General features: G+C 32.3%; 1 protein-coding gene across 2 annotated transcripts in view; it reads right to left on the bottom strand.

Moving 5' to 3' along the window:
* The window catches only part of GABRG1 (gamma-aminobutyric acid type A receptor subunit gamma1), a 65,586-nt gene that overhangs the window by 3,184 nt on the left and 37,323 nt on the right, over window positions 1-25,079 (bottom strand). Inside the window, exons 1-6 of one of the 2 annotated variants that reach the window (XM_065878333.1) lie at window positions 16,597-16,724; window positions 15,676-15,758; window positions 12,326-12,463; window positions 12,048-12,200; window positions 7,777-7,988; window positions 5,066-5,096 (exon numbers count right to left, since the gene is read on the bottom strand). In XM_065878333.1, the coding sequence (XP_065734405.1) occupies window positions 5,066-5,096; window positions 7,777-7,988; window positions 12,048-12,200; window positions 12,326-12,463; window positions 15,676-15,758; window positions 16,597-16,724 (745 nt within the window). Of the gene's footprint in view, window positions 1-5,065; window positions 5,097-7,776; window positions 7,989-12,047; window positions 12,201-12,325; window positions 12,464-15,675; window positions 15,759-16,596; window positions 16,818-25,079 lie in introns of those variants that run through there. The other variant, XM_065878331.1, reaches the window with a different exon arrangement.

Genomic DNA, 25,079 nt, shown 5'->3' with positions numbered 1-25,079 from the left:
TGCTATGGTTATATTCTGTACTTTATTTTAGTAATAATGAGAACAAATAGTAAAGATGACATTCTGATAAAGCAGAAAACTTTGAGGAGCTATGAATGAATAAAACAGATATGGGGTCTGGAGTTGTGGATAGGCACAAAGCATCATAGTTGGGAGACAGAATGTGCAGGAGGTAAAAATTCAGGTTGGAGAACAACTGGTGTTCAAAATTCTGCTAATTCTACCAAAATTCTGCTCATTCCAGCTATCCAGCTGGAATTATATTACCACCTAATTTTTGTGATGGTCGTGCTGAATAAACTTCATGACATGTAAAATGATCTGTGCTTCGTCTTGCCTAGTAGTAATAGTTATTATCTTTACCAAGATTTTTTGGGACACATATCAAACTAACTCTTGATGATACCATGTTCTGAATAATACTTAAATAAGAACAAGAATTTTTAAAAATATAAAAAATTGAGCATGGCCAGGATACTGTGGAATATTAAAGCCAACACTTTGGAACAATCACTTTGAAGCAATCACTTTGGAGTCAGGATATTGTGCAATATTAAAGCAATCACTTTGGAGTCAGGATATTGTGCAATATTAAAGCAATCACTTAGGCTGAAATTCCAGCTCTGCCCAGTAGAGTCCTGTAACTTTGAACAGGAAATGTCACTGCTCTTTTGTGTCTGTGTCTTTTGCCATACCAAAGCCACAAAAACAATACATAGATCTGTTTGATGAGTAAATGAGATGGTATACATAAAACACCAAATGAAATATTTGAAACATAGCAACTATTCCCTTGCCAATTGATAATAGTATTGTAATTGTCATTGCTACTGTTGATTCCTGGAGAGGATATATCATAATTGACTATAAAATATGTGCGAAAACAAGCAATAATAACAATAAAAACAACAACAAAAACTTGGACCTCATCAAAAATGTTCCTGGAAAGAAATACATTAATGAACGCTTGAATAAAATGGCAAGTAAAATATGAGTGAAGATTGCCGTTTTAGTAACCCTTCATCTCTCAGGACTTCCACATATTTCAGGGATTATTTTAAAATGTGAATCTTACAATTTATTATAATCAGTGGTGTCATTATGTAAACACTGAATATGATGCTGAGATTATAACAATTGTTTTATCCTGATTTTAAATTCTAATGAAAATGTTTATAAAATTTTTTCATCCTAAATTTTGAAATAAATAAATCTCAAAGCCATGAAAATTAAACATTGTATGAGAAAGATTTTAAAAATTAAACACAAAAAATGATAATTTAAAAAAATTTGGACCTATATTCAAACCCATTTCATTTCTGAAAAGAAACATAGAATCTGACCCACTACATATTAAACATTCAGTAGATGCAAAGAGAAGCAAATAATCACATTTAGTGATATTTTAAAAAGATAAAACCATCACACAAGTCATAACATCCATATTAGGAACAAAATATGCAGCCTGAAGGTAAGAAACCATGCCCTAAACACAAATGCATGACTTCACTTGCCTAGATATATCATGAAAAACGGAGGCAGTATGTTATTAAATGTTAATGACAGATCTTTTTTGAGATTGACACCTGGAGATACTCGACTAGACTCCTAAATTTTAGTGGAGCACTAAACTTATGTATAAAAATGAAGCAAATTGGTATTCATTTTCTTGTTACTTAATACTTAAATAACTTATGTTCCAATGTTAACCAGAGTGAAAAAGTGGTTAAAATGCAAGTTTGTTAGTCCGCAATTTCAAGGTTATATGGCATAAAACACACTACATATATCATTCAGAACTGCCATAAATGGGAAGATGGTGTGTTTGTTAGAAGATATCAATTGTGCATGAGAGGTATGATTAAAGTACACAAACATGGAGGAAAACTGCAAATGGTTCATTTAAAACATTGACCAATCCCTGGTGGTCAAAATCATGGAGAGCTTCTTATTGCAGTGACAATTTAGATTGACAATTTTCTAGTTCCCCGCTGCCTCCCCCAAAACGCCACTAATTCATAAATTGAAAGAAACTACGCTTTATTGAACGATGAATGTGACTAGGAATGAATTTTATATGTATTGAGAAAAATAGCCAAAGAGCTGACACAGTATCAGTAAAATAAAATACTCTCGACACATTTGTGACCTTGGAAACCACTGAAAAATTAATTGGAACAATATAAACATTATATGCCTTATTTATCTGAAGTACAACAGCAAAACCCACCTTACAATTTCTCAAATAAAAATCCTGCTGCCCCCCAAATAGCAAACATTGAAAAAATAAAATAGATCCATTTAAATGACATAAAAAGAAACAACACAATTGAATAGAATTTCCTTTTACTTCAAATGATGTAGTTTTGAGACTATGCCATTTTTTTGTTATTTAAAAAAGTCACTAAGAATAGCTGAACTTAACATTTTGAGAAATCCATCCCATTCTCACTATTAAAGATACATATGTGTCTGGTTATATATTAAATACTCTTACTTATAGATTAATCGTATAGTTAAATATACAAAATATATTTTAAGCACCAAGACCAATAATATAATAACTATTTAGATCATATACTAATACAATTAATTATATTAAGTATTAGCAATATGATTAGCAAACATTATTAGGTCATGTTATTGATACTATGAAATATTAACTAATATCACTATTAACTTCTCATTCAAAAAGTGGCACATGAGAATGCCAAACTAAGCACAGATTTTCTCCAATCAACTTTCACAAAATCCCAGTTATTTATCAGTGAGAATTTCAAAAATTACAAGATCTACATCAATGTTTAAAAATAGACATGAGGTGGATTTTGGTGATTCTGAGTTGTCAATTTTGGTACTCCGAGAATTAGAAGTTAATGGAAATAATTATCAGAGGAAAGTAACAAATAGAAAGTTAAAAAAAAAAAATTCTGAGGGTTGGGACCAAGGCTGTGAAGCAGAGAATTGTATTCTCACTTGTACATTTATATACTGTTTGATTTGTTCACTTGTTTCAACCATGCACAAGTAAACTTCTTACTGTATTTCACATTTCACCAATATCAAATAATCCTTCCTAGGAGCTTTGCCAATTACCATTACAGGAAAGAAGGTTTATAATTTGTGAAACTGTGTATTGATTCATCTTTCCATTATTTTTGTGCTCTGAAAGGTAGAAGAATGTTTATTCATATAGATATGCACTGGCTGAAAATACGATATTTTTTGTGTGTGAAGAAAATGTTATGGTTGGGTATTGTGGGCAAAAACAAACAAACAAACAAGAAACAAAAACCACAACCTTCCACCCATTATTTCCACTCCAATACCCTAGTTCCACTCTCAGTAATATATGACTTATTGAACTACTGCAATAGTCTTTATCTCCTTGCTTCTTTTGCCATTCAAGTATATACTCCATGCTACTTATAATTATCTTTCAAAAACATAGAAGCAAATATGCCATCTTGCTTAAAAACATGCATGGCTTATCAGTGCTGACAGTGCAAAATCGAAATTTTTAACATGGTACTGGAGACTTTCCACTTCTCAGCAATAAACCACTTTTCTATCCTGAACTTGGATATTTTCTTTCCTAAGATTCCTCTTTTCTATAGCACTGTCCAAGAGAAGTTTTTGCAGTGCTTGAAGTGTTCTGTATCAGTATTGTTCAATATGGTAGCCACTAGTTACATGTAGCTATTAAGCACTTGAAATGTGACTAATGCTACTAAGATACTAAATTTTAAATTTTGCTTGATTTTAATTAATTTAAATCAACCTAGCCATATGGCTAGTGGCTACTGTATTAGATGAAAAGCCTGAGAAATATACAAATCTACTTTGTATTCTTATATGTATGCCTCAACTTGGCTTACATGGTTCCTTCTCTCTCAAATATTCTTGATAATTTGTTTTCCTGAAAACTGCAACTTATTCTTTAAAGAACTACTTCAATGATGCCATGCTTTCTTTGTAATTTTCTCTATCAAATTCCCTTTGGAAGAGTTAGTTTACATACATTTTGAATAAATTATTTACAATGAAATGAAAAAGGCCACCCACTGCACTGTTGGCTCACAATGACATAGCCTCTTCTCAACACTATGTGCTTGTTAGTGCTTCACAGACCATATTACATGATGTCTCAAGATTTCCTCTGTGCATAGGACAGGCCACTTTGTTCGGACTTTGTGGTACCTATCTCTATTTCAATAAGAACATCTTTAAATATTCTTAACTTATATCTATCATAGAAAATATTTTGCTGCCGAAAAGGTATTTGAAACCAGTCACCTAACTGCTACTTCCTTATAGTGTCTTTGTCTACTTTTGATTTTTATATTGGACTGTACTTTATTATCTTACATTTACACTTCTAATGTATTTTTCCACAACTAGATTCAAAGATCCCCGAAAGCAGAGAACACATTGTGTCGTTATTTTCTTCATAGTGCCTTGTTCATGGCTGGTGAAATAAACTTCCTTCATTTAACATTTTAACCAATTGAGAGATTACAAATAAGTTCTACCTCAAATGGGTAGATCAGGCTCCTGATGTAGGTATAACATGGTTTTCTGAGATTTTTTTTTTATCATCAATGGGCTATTTGAGTTTCAACAAGAACTACTCTTTAGTTAGCTGGTTTACTACTATTGCTTTTCTGAGATCTTTACATGTTTCATAAGGATCTTGATTCTATACTTCAACATAGTTAACTTATTAGATTCTCGTGAAAATAGATATTGATACAAACACACGTGAATCATATTCTTAATGAGTAGAAATAAAAACCCAATAAAATATATTGGATGGTAATATGGACCAAGTCAAAATGTCACTGACATTCACAATAAAAAATAAAGGAGAAAGAAATAAAGAAATATGGACATAAGTAAGGCCAGAAGGAAGAAAGGGATAATGGAAAGAAGGAAGGAAGGAAGGAGGAAGGGGGAGAAGAAGGAAAGGAGGAAGGGAGGTGGAGAGAGCAAGAAAAAGAAAGAGAGAAAAGGTCCAATATATCATGTGGAGAGTAAGGTAGAAAGCATCTTTATTAATTTATATTTTTCTTAGAGGGGTCATTGAAGCTAAAAATCTATTGTGTTCAAATATCATCTCTTCCTGAGTAAAATAAATTGGAGTTTTCTGGGATTCTCAGCTAAGCAGTCAAAGAGATGTCAAGAAGGGGATTTCAGTTTCTTTTAATAACAGACATGTTGACTTTTCAGTGACTCTAGGCAAGATCTTTGGTCCTGGCCTATTGCCATAAATAATTTGGTGAAGAAAAGGGAAATGCTGGATTTTAAACAACTCAGAATTTTGAGCCTATAAAATAAAGTGGGCAGATGGAAGGACAGAGATAGAGATAGAGATAGAGATAGATAGAGAGAGAGAGATAGAGAGAGAGAGAACGAAGATAAACTCACAAACAATTAAAACATGTGTAAAGGCAAGATGCTGCAAGATTTCTGGGTCTAGGCTTGCATTTGATCCTCCTGGCTGGAACAGAAGAAAAACACAGATTCCACAAAACGCTTAAATAGAATATTTTGAGACAACAGCAAGCAGAGCTATCTATTCTTCATAAAAGTGTGCTCTGATTTACCTGATTGGCAAGACCATATGGCTAAACACTGAACTAGGCAGGGAGTCAGATTTGATTACTGATCCAATTTTTCACTTAAAGTGTCATTGTGTATTGAAAAACCTCACGAAGCACATAGCTGAACAGAAAGAAACTACTATAGAATTTTATTTTGGACGGCTCTAAAAATATTTTTCTTACCTAGGTAGTCAATTACATATCAATTTAACTTTTGATATTTGCAATTTAATGCTTCAAAGCTCTCATTTATTTTTTATTCCTTAATTTTTCATCTTTAATATTTTGCTTCTTGGGTTTGGTGCTAAGTTTTAAATACTCAACATACAGGCATTTTTTTCCTAAATAACTATTCTAGAACAGTGCCTAGAACATGGGTGTCCTTAATTAATATTTGATGAATGAATGATTAAATGAATGTCATAATGTTAAATCTCGTACTCCAATGTTTCAGCTTCCTGAGTAAATGAGACATCTGGTAATGTGGTTGAGAGCACATGATCTGGGGTCAAACTGATTATCTGTAGTCCTACAGTAGCCACTTATTGGTTGAATAGCCTTAGATAATATTAGTACCTATATTACATATTCTTAGAATGAAATTCTAGAATCCATGTGAGATTGTACATTGTCTGGCTTATGATGTTAATTATTTTTGTTCTAAACATTTTCATTCACAATTTCCAAAAATAAAATTGTCAAGGTATTAATCAAGCACAGCTGTGGATGAGTAAATGATGAAATGGAAAATTCAGAGAGGATGTTTGGCTTGGATTAAAGGAAGATAGTAGAAAACTTGTGTTCTTCTTTACCTAAAAAATTAGCAAATGGATTTTAAAGCTGAAATCATTGCCCCCTGATGCTTTGTCCACTCAGAGGCCATAATAAATCCTATGGATAAGCTAAAATCATGTCAAGTTGAGCGAGTCACATGTTAATTCTACCATGTAAGTTCTGAAATGTGTACCACCAACAATGTGCTCTCCTTCCTTGGGATATTGTGGGAATCTGGAACCAAATACACAAGACTTTGGTCCTTGGAGTATAACATAAAAGGTAAAATATAATTTAAAAGTATGGTAAAGTTTTATAAGGAAACTAATGAAAAATGGGGGAAGGGAGAAAAAGCATTGAATCTTAGAACTTACAAATTTAGGACATAACATGAAAAATCCCATGCCTCATTATGTACATGCTATGGTAGGTTTACAAGCTTGCCACTCATGCATAACTGTTTTATATAGTCCTCAAGTATGTTGGTATTTTGGAAAAAATCTGCTTTAAAAACATTTATTGGAATTAGCAGTGAAATGTCTTTTTTGTTAATATTGGAGAAAAAGATGTTTACTTTTCTGAGTCCTATGAAAACAGGCAACATAAAGAAGGATTACAAGCTTCACCTCTGTTATCATAAAAGACCTGGGTTTGAGTCTTGGATCCTTGACTTCCTAAGTTTGTCCTTGTGCAAATTACTGAACTTGTATGTATAAGGTGCCTATGAGCATAAATGAAATTATGCATATAAAGGAGTTCCTGGAATACTCAGTGTTAGATATTACTTTAAAGTTGTTATAATTGCCATTATAAAAAGAAACTATAGTTAATCATCCAATACTTAAGTATTTTAGAATCAGTAGAGTTAATTCTAATTTATCAACTTGATGTGATGTAAGTTAAGGTAGATATATACTTAGGAAGGGGGAGTAAGTGAGTACAAATATGCAAAAGCCAAACAGATATCTTCTCTATGACATAGAAAGCTATGTCTTTCAAACACAGCTGAATACTAACATTAAAGAGAGATCTTTATCTCTAAAAATTAAGTTAATTTTGTGGGGTACCAGTGTAAGAAGTCCAAATCCTATCACAAAAATAGATTCAAAGAGAGAGTTTAAATAATTTTTAGGTACAAAGAATTTACTACTTGTAGAAAAGTTCACAGCATAATAACCACTCTTTACAAAGGTGATCCAAAAGTCTTTTCTAGGGAAAAATATAAGAATACTTTTGCTGGTGGGCAATGTTAGGTACCCCAGTTTCATCTTAATATTTTTTTTATCTTTTGTCAAGGTACCAATAGCAACCATATCAGTCTAAGAAAGTATAACATGAGAAAAGAGTATCTCTAACAGTAAATTGTTGCTTATAAAATAGAGAATTTTTTTTAACATACCGAGGCCTTATTTTTTAGCTTTCTTTCTCTAGTAGTCTTAACTTTTTTGTTGCTGGTAAAATAATGCAAGGTACCATACTCCATCAAAGCTGCAAAAACAAAAATGAAACAAACAGAAACAAAGAGATCCATCGCAGTCACATAAGAAACCTTAGGTAAGGACTTCCTGGCAATTGTACTCAGAGTTGTCATAGTCAGAACTGTAGTGATACCTGTGGAGGGAGGGAAGAAAAATAAATGATGAAAAATAAGACCATTTTTATTCTTCCAACCGATTTGGCAATATTGTGAGCAGAAATAAACAATGGAAACAAAAGCATATAATTACTTGTGATTTACAGAAACAAAAAAAATTCTGGTAACCATAGCTACATTGTGTTCAATGTGTTCTTTGTGTCTCTGTGAGTTCTAATCATCTAAATTCTCCAGACCGCAGGTAGTTTACTCCCTGTACCTATTCTTCCCTTCCTCCATAGTAATAGACTATCCAATTTTTAGCTAGTCTGCACCTGCCTGAAAGTACAAATTTATTTGCCAGCTTCTTTTAGCTATGTGTGGCCACAGGCTGAAATCTAGCCAAGAAGAATTAAGTCAAGGGTGTAAACAACTAACAAAAGATGTCATTAGAAAGATAGGAAATGCTCTTCGTTCCCTCTTCCTAATTGCATTTTTTCTGGAATACAATAGCCAGAGCACCAGAAGCCATTTTAGACCTCTACCCAATTTAATCTACAGTGATTTGAAGTTTCGTGCCACACACAGTTAAAAGTAATCCAAACTACCATAGAATTTTTTTTTTATTACTTGAATTAGACCTATTTTTTTCATCTCGGTAAAGAACACAGGCAAAATGATATCAAGGGAATACTTTAAAAAGACAGAGTAAATCTTCATGTTTTGAAGAAGTCAACATATAAAATTAGAATACCCGCCTGGGGCCCAGCCCTGTGTATGGATCTTTGGGAGTATCTGTTTCTCTTTATCCATGGCCTTCTTGTGGTTCTTACCATTACTAATTTTAGGGCCCCTAACTCACAGCTGCACATGTTATGTCTCTTCTGATCTAAACTGCCTTAATTCTCATTCTTTGCCTTATGAAAGAAGGCACCATTAGTGGGATTGTTTTCTCTCCAAAAAAGTACTAAATATAATGCCAAATGAATCTTAATTTGGTCAATTATTTATAAAGTGGCAACATCTGGGTTGAAAAAAATAGAAAGTGCCTCTTTGATATGGTAAAGGCAACATCCACCTCTTTCCCTCATGTCTACACTGAAACATGCCTTAATAATAATTTCTTTCACATGCCCATCTTTTCATTTTTATCGCTTAGGATTGAAAAAATTAAAGATGATACACGTATAATGAATTGGAAGTCATGGAGGCAAATTAGGTTCAAATTCTCATGTTCCCACTCTTAACTCTGTGACCTCAGGGAAGTTTCTTAACTCCTCTGTGCCTCTCATCTAAAAAATGGGCACAGTAATGTAATAAATTTTGTATAATATATTTATATAAAAGGTATTTACTTATTTTTTAAAGTACATGTAAAATCCTTCTTCCTTTCTAATACTAGCATTTAAAATTTCCCCTCTAAGCATGCATTAGCTGCATATTACAAATATTTATATGTTAAATTCTTATTAAAATTAAGTTTGAAATATTTTCTAATTTCCTTTTTGATTTTTCTTTAACCCAAGTGTTATCTAAAGGTCATTTAAATTTTTTCCAAATAACTGAGGCCATTATTAATCTGTGTTATTTTTATTCATTTTTAATTTACTTTCATTTTGGTTAGAAAATATACTCTGGAAAGTTTTAGTCTTTTGAATGTTATTGAGATCTTGGTTAATGTTCTGTATGCATTTGAACATATTGTGTATTCTGTAGTTAGGTGCAGTGTTTTTTTTTTTTTTTTTTTGAGGTACACAGGCCTCTCACTGCTGTGGCCTCTCCCGTTGCGGAGCACAGGCTCCGGACGCGCAGGCTCAGCAGCTATGGCTCACGGGCCTAGCTGCCCCGCAGCATGTGGGATCTTCCCGGACCGGGGCATGAACCTGTGTCCCCTGCATCGGCAGGTGGACTCTTAACCACTGTGCCACCAGGGAAGCCCCGGGTGCAGTGTTTTATAAATATCAATCAGGTTAAGTTTGATAATTGCATTCAAATTTTCTACATCTTAATTGATTTTTCCATGTAGTTATTCTATCAGTGAAAGAGAAAGAGTATTAAAATGTTCAATTATTATTGCAGATTTGTGTATTTCTCCCATTATTCCTGACAGTTTTTGCTTCTTTTTTTTAAGCCAAAATTATATTTAAAGGCTTTTCATATGGTAAGTGCGAAATAATTTCAGTGACTACCAGTCTTCTCTCTTCCTTGATTTGTGCACTATTTTTTAAATAACTTATTAAGTCATAACATTCCCATAGTCAGACAAAGGTAGCTTTCCCAAGGTACTCCTGGCTTCCATAAAAATGTCCCATCCCAAGTAGAAAAAAAATCCTAAGGCCAATGTGTTCTTTGATTTCATTATCAATGATGGAATTAAATTTCACTTTACTAAAATACTATTACATTTCTATTGCATAAATTAAGGAAAACTATAGCAGAACTTAGCTTCTACACATTTATTTCTTTAATTTAGTAATTATTATCACAGAGTTTAGCTTAAAAATAATATGGTGGATTTCCTTTTAAAACAAACACCGCACTAAAACATAAATGTTTTATGTTTTAACATGAACAAGAGCACATCACAATTTGTTCACTGTTAACACTGCAGCACCTAGAATGCTGCCTATTTCACATAAAGCATTTGATAAATGTTTGTTAAAATACAATCTTGAATAAATGGGCTCAGGAAATTGTCCTTCAATGATGGATGTATGGATGTATGTATGTACACTTAAAAAAAAATCCTTGATCCTCCAAATACATAGGGTCCACAGTTGTAAGAGATACTCTTTAAGTTAGATCTGGCTATGGCTTATCTTTATAGTTGATATGGTAATATTAAAAATATGAATTCATGTAAAAACACAATTCCACTATTGACTATTCTCTTTCATGACACTATGGCATAGGCTTTTGTCTTCATATAACCCTAATGGTAGAAATAATCCATCCAAATTTTCTTTGGGAAGAAATATAAGAATAATATTTAAGAACAAAATATAATATTTGGTATACTCAGAGAAGCATACAAAAAAGACTAAAGTAATTTGATTACCTTAGAACATAAAATAATTTGAAATAAATGTAGGAAACAAAACTCGGATATGAGTGCATTTTATCCCCTAGCTATATCTACACCTCTATTTAAATTCCCAAGGAGTTGAATTTCCAAGTATAGAACTAGGTACTTCAGGTTTTATTTTGCTGCTTTTATGTAATTTACATTTTACTATATTTACTAAATGGAGTTAGTCACCAGCTACCATAGAAACCACATGAAAACCTCTTTATTGTTGAAACTAGAAACTGTCCCAACTTTCTTTATGTTTTTAGGACACAATTATCAGTAGTGAGATTCATATCTTATACGGATGTTGGGAATTAATCAATCAATAATTCATCTTTGTATATCAATACATAAATTTAGGTTATCATTTTCTTTTAAACCAATGTATAATAATTAGACCCATTTTCTTATGACTCTATTGCAACACATTGCTAAAGAAAAGATGAAAAGTCTATTTTATCAAGTATGAATTACAAATTACCCTTTTAATCAGTGTTATTGTACAGGCAACTCTAAAAATATTCACAGACTTATTACACATTTTATAGATCACAGAAGCCTGGAAACTTCTTGCTCCTTTCAGCACCTGCCCTTTGGAACCATTGACTGTTCGTTAGCACCATTGTAAGAGAAGGGGATTTCAAAGCTTTCTAAACGCACACCAGTCAATAAATACTGGCTATTAGTGATTTGGCTAAAAAATAAAATCTTGATAAAAAGTGATTGAAAATATTGATCACATTTAAGATTCAGGGATTATGTATGATTTTCATGCATTAATTCTTACTTAGTTTTATTCTTCCCTTGACCTATGTTAAAAACATTTCTGAGATTTCAAGCTCTTTACAATTCTTTTTCCTACTTGTTTCATATATTCATTTCAACATCATATTGCACTAGAGTATCTGTTCATTTTTGTCAGACTGCAGTTAGAGGAATATTTCTAACATATTAAACTGTAAACTTTTATCACATTAAAATGTTGCTAAAAGTCATATGACACTATAGAATATATTACATGTCATACCCAGTGATGTTCTTGCAGGTACTGCATCTTTATTGATCCAAAAAGACACCCAGGAAAGAACAACTGTCAGAATACATGGAATGTAGGTCTGAATAGTAAAATATCCCATTCGTCTGCTCAGGTCAAAAAAAATTGTCATGATAATATAGTCCCCTGGAAGAAAAAATATGTTTTATTTTGGCTATAAAATACATATAAATATAGGATTCCAAACCATAGATTTAAATACAAATGCCACTGATGCTAGGATTAATTACTGATTTGTATTTCATTCTTACCAGAGATTGTGTGAGAGATTTCAGTTGTGTTCCGTAACCCTACAAATGCAAATTGATATAATCTCCAGTATTTAGGATCAGCCACTTCTACAGAAGGCTTTTTCCACTTATACTCAATTTCATTTTTAGGGTATCCATCTAGGTAAAAATTAAAATTAAAAATATATACATTAGCAGATCCAAATCTGTTACTGTTGCAATACCAACATCCAAAGACAAATTCTTTTGAAATTCTTTCTCATTTTTATTATATGTCAAATACAGAAAAAATACTGCATAAATTTATGAGTATAGGTTAAGGAATAATCATAATGATTAAATAATGATAATCCATGTTGACTCCATTTAAATCAAGAAATAAAATCTTGCTAGCCTTGGGAAAAACCATGTGTCCACTCCAATATAGTATTTCCCCTCCCGACCACAGGTAACCACTAACCTGATTTCTGTGATAATCCTCCCCTTGTTTTTTTGGTTATAGATTTTTTTGATAGGCAATTCTGAAATATATAGCTTAGTCTAGCTTCTTTTTGAACTCTGCTTGATTGTTAACATACTGGATGCATTATTTTATATCTTACTTCTTTTAATATCATATTTGTAATAGTCATCCATGCTGTTTTATGTAGTAGTAGTAAATTTGTTGTATTGTAAAGATGTGCTAAAATTTATTTATCCATTTTACTGTGTCCACACTTGTAATCTTTTCTGTTGGCTATTACTAACACTGCTGTTAGTTATGTTATTGTACATGTCTCACAATTGTATATGCAAAAGTTTCTCTGGTATATATACCTAGGTATGGAGTAGCTGGGTCGTGGATTACATATACTTCCCACTTTATGAAACAGCGTCAATCTTTTTTCCATAGAGAGTATACTATACTCATCTCTCACCAACCAGAGTATGAAAATATATGTGGATCCATATTCTCATTAAAGTTTATGTGGACAGTCTTCTTTATTTTCACTGTAGAGTGTACTTTATTTCACTTTTTTCCTGATTATGAATAAAACCTAGAAAAATTTTCATGTGTTTATTAGATTCTTCGGTTTCTTCTTTGGATAACTGCTTGTCAATTGCCCATTATTTTATTGGGTTTTCCTTTTTATCTTTCTTTTATCTGAATTCTTATGTATATTCTGGATACTAGACCTTTGTTATTTATGTTGAAAATGCCTTTGCCTTCTCTGCACCTGTCTAGAATGGAAGTGAATTCTTTTAAAAAGGATATGATTTTGTTTCTGCTACACTTCCTGGAAATCCACAAGGGTTTTTTGGACCAAGTGAAGGAAATTTGGGAAAATCCATGTGGGGCTGGGCTTGTGGTTAAATCCTCTCAAGGAGTTAATTCACCCTGGTATGCTGATTGAAGAGACAACTTTCCTTTTAGACCTTAGTGTTTGTATGTGTATGTGTGTGTGTACGGGGTAGGGGGTACTCCTTCTTGTTACTCTAATGTTACTCTAAGTGTCCAGCCTTTTGTAACCCAGATGTATGTAGCGATCATGTTTTACTACATTTCCAATCCACAAGGCCGTCAAAATCGAAGCTCAATTTTATCTTTTTTTGGCAAATGTCCTCAGGCTACAAACCTTCTTACCTTTCTGGTTTCAACTTTTAATGTGAATTTTTGTGGCTGAAAATTCTTTCCTAGTGATCACTTAAAGGTTTTTGAGATGATTTTAAAAATAAAATGTTTTAAATTGTTTTAGACACAAAGGTTAATCTACCATATTACCGGAATGAAATTCAGTATCAACTTAAAAAAGTTCCGAAACAGAGTATCATTTCCCACCAGGACCCCTTAATCAGCCATGCAATGAAATTGCTCTCATCTTTGTTGGCCTGTATAAGGATGTGTTTCTTCTTTCCTTTCTCCATCTTCTCTCTCTTGTTCTAAAGGTTTAGCATCTTTTTTTTCCATATTTCCCATTCTTTTTCATTGGAATTGTAGAAGTAATAGAGTATAATCATAATATATAGGAATGTGGGCACAAATAGAAACAGGGAGCTAGTTACTTAACCACTCTAAATCTCATGATGTTGACTTGTAAAATGGGAGCCATAATGAAATCTTCCAAATACATTTGTTGTGAAATATTAGATGGAGAAGGCCGGATCCTCTACTGGACCCCTATAGAGTGCCTGAAAAAAGATAGCTATGATTATTATATTTATGTCAGTAACACCCAATTGCACTAACAGGGATAGGATATTCCCAATGACAATACCAAGAATTCAGGTATGATATCTAGAGGAGAATACAGTAATTGCTACATCTTTAAATATTTGTGTATCAACTAGTCCTTGAATGTTCCTTTTAATCAAGTCTTTGCTGTTATTTGGCTGTTTTATTCATTGAGAAGTCAATGTTAGAAAATCAGAGCAGTGAGAGATGAGACTATGAAGTAAAAAGGACATTTTAGTGAGATTAAAATTATTAAGAAAGTCAAGAAAATCCTTAATAAATGACAGCAAGAGATATATGGAAATTTTTAAAGTGAAGAAGCAGGATAATACTTATAAATACTTGTAATCTACTGTGAATAAATTCTAGAATGTGATATCTGAAAAAAATTGAATTTTAAAAAAGGAAAAAGCATTATACAATTCATAGACATAAGCAATATTTTTAAAGTCATTTTATGGGTTTTCAAGACTTGCTCAATTATATATTATGTAGAAAAACATTTTTATAAAGATAAATATGAGGATAAATATGTTAGTAAATATAAAACAAAACTGATATTGGTATAGAAAGATTATAACTAGTTCTTTGCAACAAAATACTAAGTGTTTGTATCTAAATTATTTCTCTCTAATCATTTCTCTGTTTCATTCATTCTTCTGAATAAAATAAATTTATTTATACCTTGGTTTTTCCAACTCATTAAAGTTTTCTCAAATATTTGCTACCCATATAGTAAATGTTCTTCACCAGACCAATTAAATATATTTTAAAGTACAATGTAATAAAGTTAAATCTGGCCTCTAGGCAAATGAATAAAATTCGAATCAACTTTTTATTCATGGCAGTGTAAAAACATCTGAATACAAATCTATCTTCAGTAGTCCCTTATTTAATCAAAATAAGAAAAGAACATGGATATAACTAAGATTTGTAAAGAATGATAAAATATATATATTTACTATGGATTTATTGCCACTTTTTAACTTAAAGCCAGGAACAAATATGTCATTTGTAATTCTATCTAAGACAGTTAAACATAGTCCACACTTCTGAAAATTGTATAAATTGTAGTTTATCTCATTTTATTTTACATTTTTAAATAAACAGGATCAGAGGCTACAAAATTCTATGAAAAATCAAGTATTTTATCACTTACAACTTGAAAATTCCAATGGACATGAATGTTCATCCATAGGAAAGTTATGAAGCTGAAGGTAACATTCTGCATTAATTGTCAATCTATTTAGATGGAAAAATAAATATTAAATAATGAGAAATAATTTCAGGCATTAAAAATCTTTTGTCTAATTTTTAAACGTGATTTTGGCCTACAATAATGGACTGTGATACACTAGAAAATAATAATAATTCTGAAGTCTCACAGTAGTAATATAATAACATTCATAAATGAATAAGAAAATTCTGACATTTTTCTCTCCAGCCAACTAAGATAACTCATAATTAGCCCAAGTATGATCTCTGTGTTTACACTTAAAAATTCATACTTCAGGATCTCAACAAACACATATACGTGCACACACATGCAGGTTAACAGAGTGTACCTGGTTAAGTATGGTGAATTGTTTTCTTTTGACCATAAACATCTTTCCATTAACAGGATGATTCTTAATGAGTCGATATGTTCAAGACAATGAATTAAATAAACTTGAATCTTACACCTCGACCCTCATTTAATCCTGTGTTAGGGATGTTTTACTACACCACTGAAAATCAGAGTATTTTAAAATGTTATAGCAGGCTGAACTCCCAGAGAAAAATCTCTGTCAATCACTTGCCCTATAGATTAAAAAGAACATAATGTTTGTACCACAATCTCTTCTGCTTCAAAGAGGGGAAATCGAGTTTTTCCTCTTTGCTTTCAGTCCTTTTCACATACTAGTAACTCCGAGCTTAAACAAGTGTTTCCACAATTGTTCACCATTTTAGATTTTAGTGTATAAAAGAAGCTTCATATTTCTCACTTTGCCAAGTTTGAAAAATGGAAATTTATGAGTTGATCAAATATTAGTATGGAAAATAAATTAGAGCAACTACAAGTTTCCTTAAACAGTAATACCTTAGAGTATATAGAACTCGTCCATCATTCCAAATTCGAAGAAGACGATTAGGAGTTGTTATCCAATGAGCATCAGATTTTCTTGAATTTCTGAAGAAAGTGTCAGGAATCCAAATTTTTCCAACCATATTACTGTTAAGCATAAGCACTTTCATGGTACTGTTGAATTTTAGACGACTATCAAACCAGGTTTGGGCAAAAATTATATCTATTGTGTATTCCTAAAAGATAAAAAGAAGAGTAATGACATAATAGTAAAGCCACTATTTTAGACATTTTCTTCAGGTTGGATTTTTATAAAGTTTCTGTAAGTAAATAGCACTTAAACTCAGTCTTTTTTGTAGAAAAAAAGTATGCCATTATCTTAATCTTTTTTTTTTCATTGTTTACATGAGTCACATAAACTAAAATCCAAGATTTCTCGTAATCACTGCTGTCCCGTGTGGCTTTACATAGTTTTTTGTAAATTGTATTCAAGATTTATAATAGGTAGGATATAGTTATTAAACTTAAAGGCCAATCATTTTCATGTTAACAATTATATTAAATTTTGTGATATTTGTGAATGCTTAAGTCACACAAAAACTCACAAGCTACAAAATCAAAATGCAAACACTCGCCAAATTATCTAAAAGCCCTTATCTTGTCCTTTGTCCAAAAAATTAATTTCAATTATTTAGATCCACTGTTTTCAAATATTTTAAAGCAATCATACTCACATACACACAGACACACACACACACACCCTATTAAGCACTTATAATATGCCAAGTATCTGTTGAGTTTTGCAAGTATCATGTCATTAAATCCTTACTACAGCCCTGTGAATAATTACTACTATAATCTTTATTTTTAAGGAACAATTATTAATAGAGACATAAAATATTTCTCCCCACATCAAAGAGCAGATGATATGAAAACTGAGACACTGTAGGTTGAATCCCAAATCCACATATCTAACAACCACATATAATGGTGGTCACAGTGAGGCCTGATGAGTGCCATAATTAGAGCAAAGGCTCTGCCCATAATCAGCAAGTGACTGTAAGTAGGAAATTGCATGGTTATGAGAGAATTCTTAGGAGTAGGTGATTAGGTATAATCTACCTTTATATCCTGACAGAATATCTACCATATTATAAGCATTAAAATTTATTTGATAAAATTAATGAATAAGAATGCATATTTGATGCTACTGAGGAAAGAAAGTGATTATATGTATTTGTGTGTAACTTTGATATTAAAAGAGGAGGAAGAGAGTAAATTGAAAGATATGAAATTTTATATGAGTCACTTGAGATGGGAGAGATTGGTTACTCACTCTTGGTGTAATACTAGCTTTTGTCCAATTTACCTGGAGAGAAATATTTATAATAAATGGAATTATAATTGGGAGCTTGACTAATGAATGAAAAACATTTTTAAATGGTAGAAAGAATAATAAGTAAACAGATTAGTAATCAACTTGTCAATAGAGAAGTTGGATCAAATCCTAATTTCCAGGCAGGATATTTAAATTACAATTTACTTGACTAGAATACAGAGAGTAAAGTGAGTGGAAAATCTCCTTTTATCTATTTCAGTGGGTTTATTTTATTTTTATTTATTTATTTTTTAATTTTTTAATAATCCCATAACCCAACAATTTTTAATTGGCCTTCCTAAGCCTCCAGTGGAAAAGCCCTATTTTCAAATTATGAATTGCCACAAAGATGAAATATTTAAATTTCATAGTCCACTAAAAATTTTGCACATACAGTTTTTAACAAATAAAATTTTAATGTTTCCTGTAAGAGCTTAATTCAATTTATTTATTTATTTAAAAAATTTTAATCACTCAGAAGTGGTTTTATTCTCCAAAAAATAAACGGCACATGGGCTCAAGGCGCACCGCCTTCAGTAGTTGTGGCACGCAGGCTCAGTAGTTGTGGCCCACTGGCTTAGTTGCTCCTTGGCACATGGGATCTTCCTAGACCAGGGAGCAAACCTGTGTCCCATGCATTTGCAGGCGAACTCTTTTTTTTTTTTTTTTTACATCTTTATTGGAGTATAATTGCTTTACAGTGGTGTGTTAGTTTCTGCTTTATAACAAAGTGAATCAGTTATACATATACATATGTTCCCATATCTCTTCCCTCTTGCGTCTCTCTCCCTCCCACCCTCCCTATCCCACCCCTCTAGGTGGTCACACAGCACCGAGCTGATCTCCCTGTGCTATGCGGCTGCTTCCCACTAGCTATCTATTTTACGTTTAGTAGTGTATATATGTCCAGGCCACTCTCTCAGTTTGTCATAGCTTACCCTTCCCCCTCCCCATATCCTCAAGTCCCTTCTCTAGTAGGTCTGTGTCTTTATTCCTGTCTTACCTCTAGGTTCTTCATGACATTTTTTTTCTTAAATTCCATATATATGTGTTAGCATATGGTATTTGTCTTTCTCTTTCTGACTTACTTCACTCTGTATGACAGACTCTAGGTCTATCGACCTCATTACAAATAGCTCAATTTCGTTTCTTTTTATGGCTAATATTCCATTGTATATATGTGCCACATCTTCTTTATCCATTCATCCGATGATGGACACTTAGGTTGTTTCCATCTCCTGGCTATTGTAAATAGAGCTGCAATGAACATTTTGGTACATGACTCTTTTTGAATTATGGTTTTCTCCGGGTATATGCCCAGTAGTGGGATTGCTGGGTCATATGGTAGTTCTATTTGTAGTTTTTTAAGGAACCTTCATACTGTTCTCCATAGTGGCTGTACCAATTCACATTCCCATCAGCAGTGCAAGAGTGTTCCCGTTTCTCCACACCCTCTCCATCATTTATTGTTTCTAGATTTTTTGATGATGGCCATTCTGACTGGTATGAGATGATATCTCATTGTTGTTTTGATTTGCATTTGTCTAATGATTAATGATGTTGAGCATGCTTTCATGTGTTTGTTGGCAGTCTGTATATCTTCTTTGGAGAAATGTCTGTTTAGGTCTTCTGCCCATTTTTGGATTGGGTTGTTTGTGTTTTTGTTATTGAGCTTCATGAGCTGCTTATAAATTTTCGAGATTAATCCTTTGTCAGTTGCTTCGTTTGCAAATATTTTCTCCCATTCTGAGGGTTGTCTTTTGGTCTTGTTTATGGTTTCCTTTGCTGTGCAAAAGCTTTTAAGTTTCATTAGGTCCCATTTGTTTATTTTTGTTTTTAATACCATTTCTCTAGGAGGTGGGTCAAAAAGGATCTTGCTGTGATTTATGTCATAGAGTGTTCTGCCTATGTTTTCCTCTAAGAGTTTGATAGTTTCTGGCCTTACATTTAGGTCTTTAATCCATTTTGTGCTTATTTTTGTGTATGGTGTTAGGGAGTGATCTAATCTCATACTTTTACACGTACCTGCCCAGTTTTCCCAGCTTGGTGGTTTTTATTAATTGAATAAATTTGACCTGTAACTTTGTGTACGTTTAAGGTTACTTTAGTATATTTATATATTGTTATATGGTTACCATTATAGTGATATTTATCACAGTATCTAATTATAGTATGATATTATTGTCTATATTCATTATACTGTACATTAGATTTCTATGCATTAGAATACTCCTTATAAATTTATACCTTTAAACACCATTATTTTATCTATTTCGTATGAACACTATTGCAATTTGGGAAAGCCACATACATATTAATAATTATTTAAAATCCAACACAGGCCTAGACATTATGTAAATGAGTCTGAAATGTATGTTTTATAAAGTGACTAATATGCATAGATAAATTATTATGGTTAATTTGTCCCATATAATAATGTAATTAGTGATCATTCATATATTTAACATCTATAGTGTGTCGTTCATTGTTTTGCATAGATGTAAAGACATGAGGTCCCTGTACACAAAAACATTGCATCATGACCCCCTCTTCACATAGTCTTGGTTACCATTTAAACAACATTCTATACCAGAATTACACTGTGCTTTTGTATGGGATTGAACAGCAGAAACTGCTTAAGATAAAGGAAGAAACTAACATACCCACCGGGTTTATGGCTTGGCAAAGATCCAACATTGGTTGGTAGAGGAAATCTCAATCTACTTAGTAGGTATACTTGGCTTCGGTGTTCCTGACTAACAGGGCATTAAAGAGTGCACTTGAGAAGTAACTTATATAGGGCTGGGATATAGCAAGCATCTGTGAATCCTGCTTAGCAGCTGGCAGGATCTTCTTTAGCACACCTGTTTATAAATGTGCTAATCACTGTTAAAAGAGTTATAACTTCCAAAGGCCAAATTCTTCCAAGCAGAGATTTTTGGGAAAGTGTGAAGTTTTTTCTGCTCACAAGTCCCTCAATCTGTGTTCAAGAAGAGAAAGATACAGAGCCTGTCTTGATTATCCACCCTTCCTAAACTTTTTGCAAAGGCTAATACTTCCAAGCTCTTTTAAATTACTAATCCTTAATAAATGCCTCATTGAGATGAAAAGTTTTTAAAGTCTGTGCCATTTTATACATAAGTGAAAAATCCAATTTTGTTTGCTCATTTGTATTAGTGTAATTTCAAGAAAATAATCAAACTGTGTTCTTGTACTTCATGTTCCTATTTAGAGGTTATAATTACCTGCATAATAAATAAGCAAAAGAACCATGAAAAGGAACTTCCATTCACTGAGAACAAGTAGCTTGTTGAAGAATAGCTTCTAGGATAAACATTTTGAGATGAGGAACAGTGCATTTAACATTTGAGATCCAAAGTACATTATGAAACTTTGCCTCCTTGCAAGTTAGCCCAGAAAATAGCATTAGTGAATAAAGGTGAAGAAGTGAGCCATCTTGATTTCTAACTTAATCAGTCAAACCATAACTGATGAAAGTTCATGTAGTGCATTCTTCTACTTCACTGTCAGATTTGCAGTTATGTGCTGTGTCTAACATTTGAAAGCACTGGTTAATTCAATACTTTTTTTTTTTAGTAATGGAATTAGCATCACTCAAAATACAGACCTAAATAATTAATTTAGGTGCATAATTACATCATGAAGTTGGGTTGATCCTGATCTGATCTTAGCACCTTGGCATTAATCTCTCCCTAAAGTATCTATTCACACGGCCAAAATATGATGGGCCAATGTTTAGCAGTAAACCAGATACTAAGGCTATAAACATGTAGAGAAAAGGTACAAGTGTAGTTAATCCCCAGCACAAATAGCTTTAGTGATAAAAGTTCATAGGATTCTGCTCCACTTTGCTCAATTATTGTAAAAGCACCAACTTCTTGCAACTATCACAAGATAAGTAAAATAACTTGGTGTTATTCTATTTTTTCAAATGAAAAAGAAATAAGGAAGGAGATTATGTCAGGTACTTAAATCATTGAAATCAATCAGCAGTACATTGAGAGATATTACAAAAGCAGACATAAATCCTGAGTTCAGTTATCAACCCTTTGGGTTCTATTTTTATGTCTCTAAATTTAGATTTCCAAAGGTACATAACACCATGTGCATTCATCACTTAACTTTTTAACAAATATTTTTCAGTGTCCGAGTTACTTCTGTATTGTTCTTGGTTTACATGAAGACTTCTTGTTATGAATATATAAATAATAAAATTGGAAATTCATAATGCTTAGGGGGGATAGAGTTAAACAGAAATAGAAACAATAGAGATCATTTTCAGCTATGGAAAATTAAGAAAGACTTCATGACAGAAGTTGTATTTACCTGAACTGACTATCACACACAGCTGACTACTAACATTAAAGAGAGATCTTTATCTCTAAAATGTAAGTTAATTTTGTGGTCCACTCTTTGTTACAAGTTCAAATCCTAACACAAAAATAGAATCAGAGGATTTTCTGACATATCAGTATGCTACTAGGATGGCATTTTTCACACTATTATTGGAAGTGCTGGCTTCCGACGTTTACTTCAGTAGTTTAGATCAAGTTGTGCATATCACAAAGCTGAGTGCTCTACCCAGATAAGCCAAAGCCTGTGGCAGGATTTGCACAATTTCCATTATAGAGATTTGTCTTGATTTCCATTATAGCAAGATGTTAAAAGTGTAGACATTTAACAAATTTTCTCTATTTCAGATTTTAGTTAAACTGCAGGGTAACTGATGTGAGTTCAAATTCATTGCCAATCTAAAACCTAAAAATTTAGTACATTATTTAAAGCCTTTGGGCTGAAACAAATATAAAAATAACACAACTGAGTAGGAGGTAGGGCATTGTCTTTAATTGTATACATAATTGTAAATACTTTTCAGATAAACAATGACTAATACTAATACATCCAAAGTGTGTTGTAGTTAGTGTGTGTAGTGAGATGTTATGGTGTAATCTAAAGAATTACTGGTTGGGTGGAGTCAGAAAATCATGTCAGAGTCCCAGTTATGTGACTTCTTAGAGTAGGGTGCTGACTATGTCCTTTACTCTCTCTCACTGGAAAAATCAGGGCACTATGCGAAATTATCATTCTGATCTTTCCCATCTCTAAGGTTTGGTGATCTTGTTCTAAACATAAACAAGAATAAAGGCTGCAATGGACATGGTGTTGTCCAGTGACCCATTCTCATAAAAATACTTCTGATCTATAGGCATCTTTGTTATTTTAATTTAATCCCACCTAATTCCTGCTAAATTTATAGTTGAAAATGGCTCAAGCCAGTGGCTGCCAAAACTGGTTGATCAGAAGTCCCCAAAGAGCATTTTCAAAATTCTGATTCTAGGTCCCCATCCCAGATTACTGAATCAGAATCTCATAAAGCAATACTGAAAAATTGCATTTTTCTTAAATGCAGTCTGGGTTTCTAAAAGTTTGGAAAATTTCGACTTAAAATTCTATCACTTCCTCAAGGCATTTCTATCCAATAACTAGGTTTCCTGACCAAAATAAAGGTAAAAGTAAAAGAAATAAAGAGAGTTAGAGAGAGAGAGAAATCCATAGATGAGATTTGTACAGAATTCCTCAAACTGTACAGTATAACCTGTCATCTCTTTAAATAAAATTTCTATATATAAACACTGTTTGAGAACATGTGTTTATGTGTGTGTGTATTTAAGAAAACTTTAACATTCAACTAATAAATGTACCTCAACAGAATTTTAAATGTAATCTTCAAAAATGGTGAAATATTATCCCTCTGAAGTTATCTTAGGCCATGTTAATTATCACCATATGTGCTAAACTGCTTTTTCTTAGATATTCCTTTTTTTTTTAAAGAGTATTATTAGCAACGTATTAACGTTTGTCATTCTCCTCTTGTAAATAAATTTTCTATTAAGAAGTGAAGCAATCAAAGCCTTTGCCTATAACTTTGAGTTTATCATTGAAAACCCTTGGTAGGTACCATATAACTCATATAATTTGATTTTAAACAGAGAGGTGAAAAATGTATACTCATAAGATATATTTATTATCATCTATAACATTTGACAAATGAAATAGTGCCTTGAATCAGCTAGGCAGGAAGCAAGGCTACCTACCTTTTAATCACATGTATGATTAGGTCCTTATTCTGGCAGAACTTTCCCCCTAATCCTAGCCTGAGGCCAGAACTACCAAGCAGTACAGTCCCATTCTACAACATTCTCTATCTACTAATTCATGAAGGACTCAAAATTGTAACTAACCTAGGAGGCAGATCATTAAAAAATAATTCAATATAGACACCTCCAAAATCTGACCAAGATGTTAGATAATGTATTACTATATAGATTATGGTACAAATACATCCCCTAATATCATGCAACATTTAATGATATTTTTAAAAAGTAGTTAAGTGGAATAACAGTCATGATATAATAAGTAGAAAGACACAATGTTATAAAAATATGTATAATATTAATAGTATAACATTTGGGAAAACTATGTACATGAAGTTATTAAAATGGTAGTTAACAATGGTGACCACTGGATAATCATAATCTAGAATATTAATTTTTTCTTTTGCCTAAATGGAATTTCTAATTTTCCAATATTGGTCATGTATTTCTTTTATAATAAGGAAAAAATCCTATTTTAATGAAAGATTTTTAGAAATAAAATAGCATAGGGTCACCATTTGCAACTTAAAATATGTATGTGTTCATACACAGAACTTTCCGGGCCCTTCCTCTTCTGTATTGATCTAATTTGTTACTTTTTAGACATCTTCCCCACTAGGTTTTATACTTCTCCAAAGGAAAGAGGCCATATATATTCTAACTTAGTAGCCAATGTACCAACTTTTGCAATACAAGTCTTACATAAATAAAAGACAAATAAGACCATAAAATAAAAATTTAAATGTGTTTTTTTCAACTCGAGAAATAGTAAAATTATTTTAATAATTTTTGGAAGTTCAGAGGTTATTTTAATTTCTTTATTCTAAGAGCTTTAGCCTCCTATTCATGGGGCAAGTGAGCATTCTGGATCAAAGAAGTACAGAGTTGAAAATAATATTTATTTATAATTTTAAATTTTACCTCTGCTAGTGTTGAATCAAAAC

The sequence above is a fragment of the Phocoena phocoena genome, chromosome 5 (genome assembly GCF_963924675.1).
Source record: "Phocoena phocoena chromosome 5, mPhoPho1.1, whole genome shotgun sequence".
Lineage (NCBI taxonomy): Eukaryota > Metazoa > Chordata > Mammalia > Artiodactyla > Phocoenidae > Phocoena > Phocoena phocoena.
The sequence above is the reverse complement of the archived record's forward strand: the minus strand, read 5'-3'. Positions and strand labels throughout refer to the sequence as shown.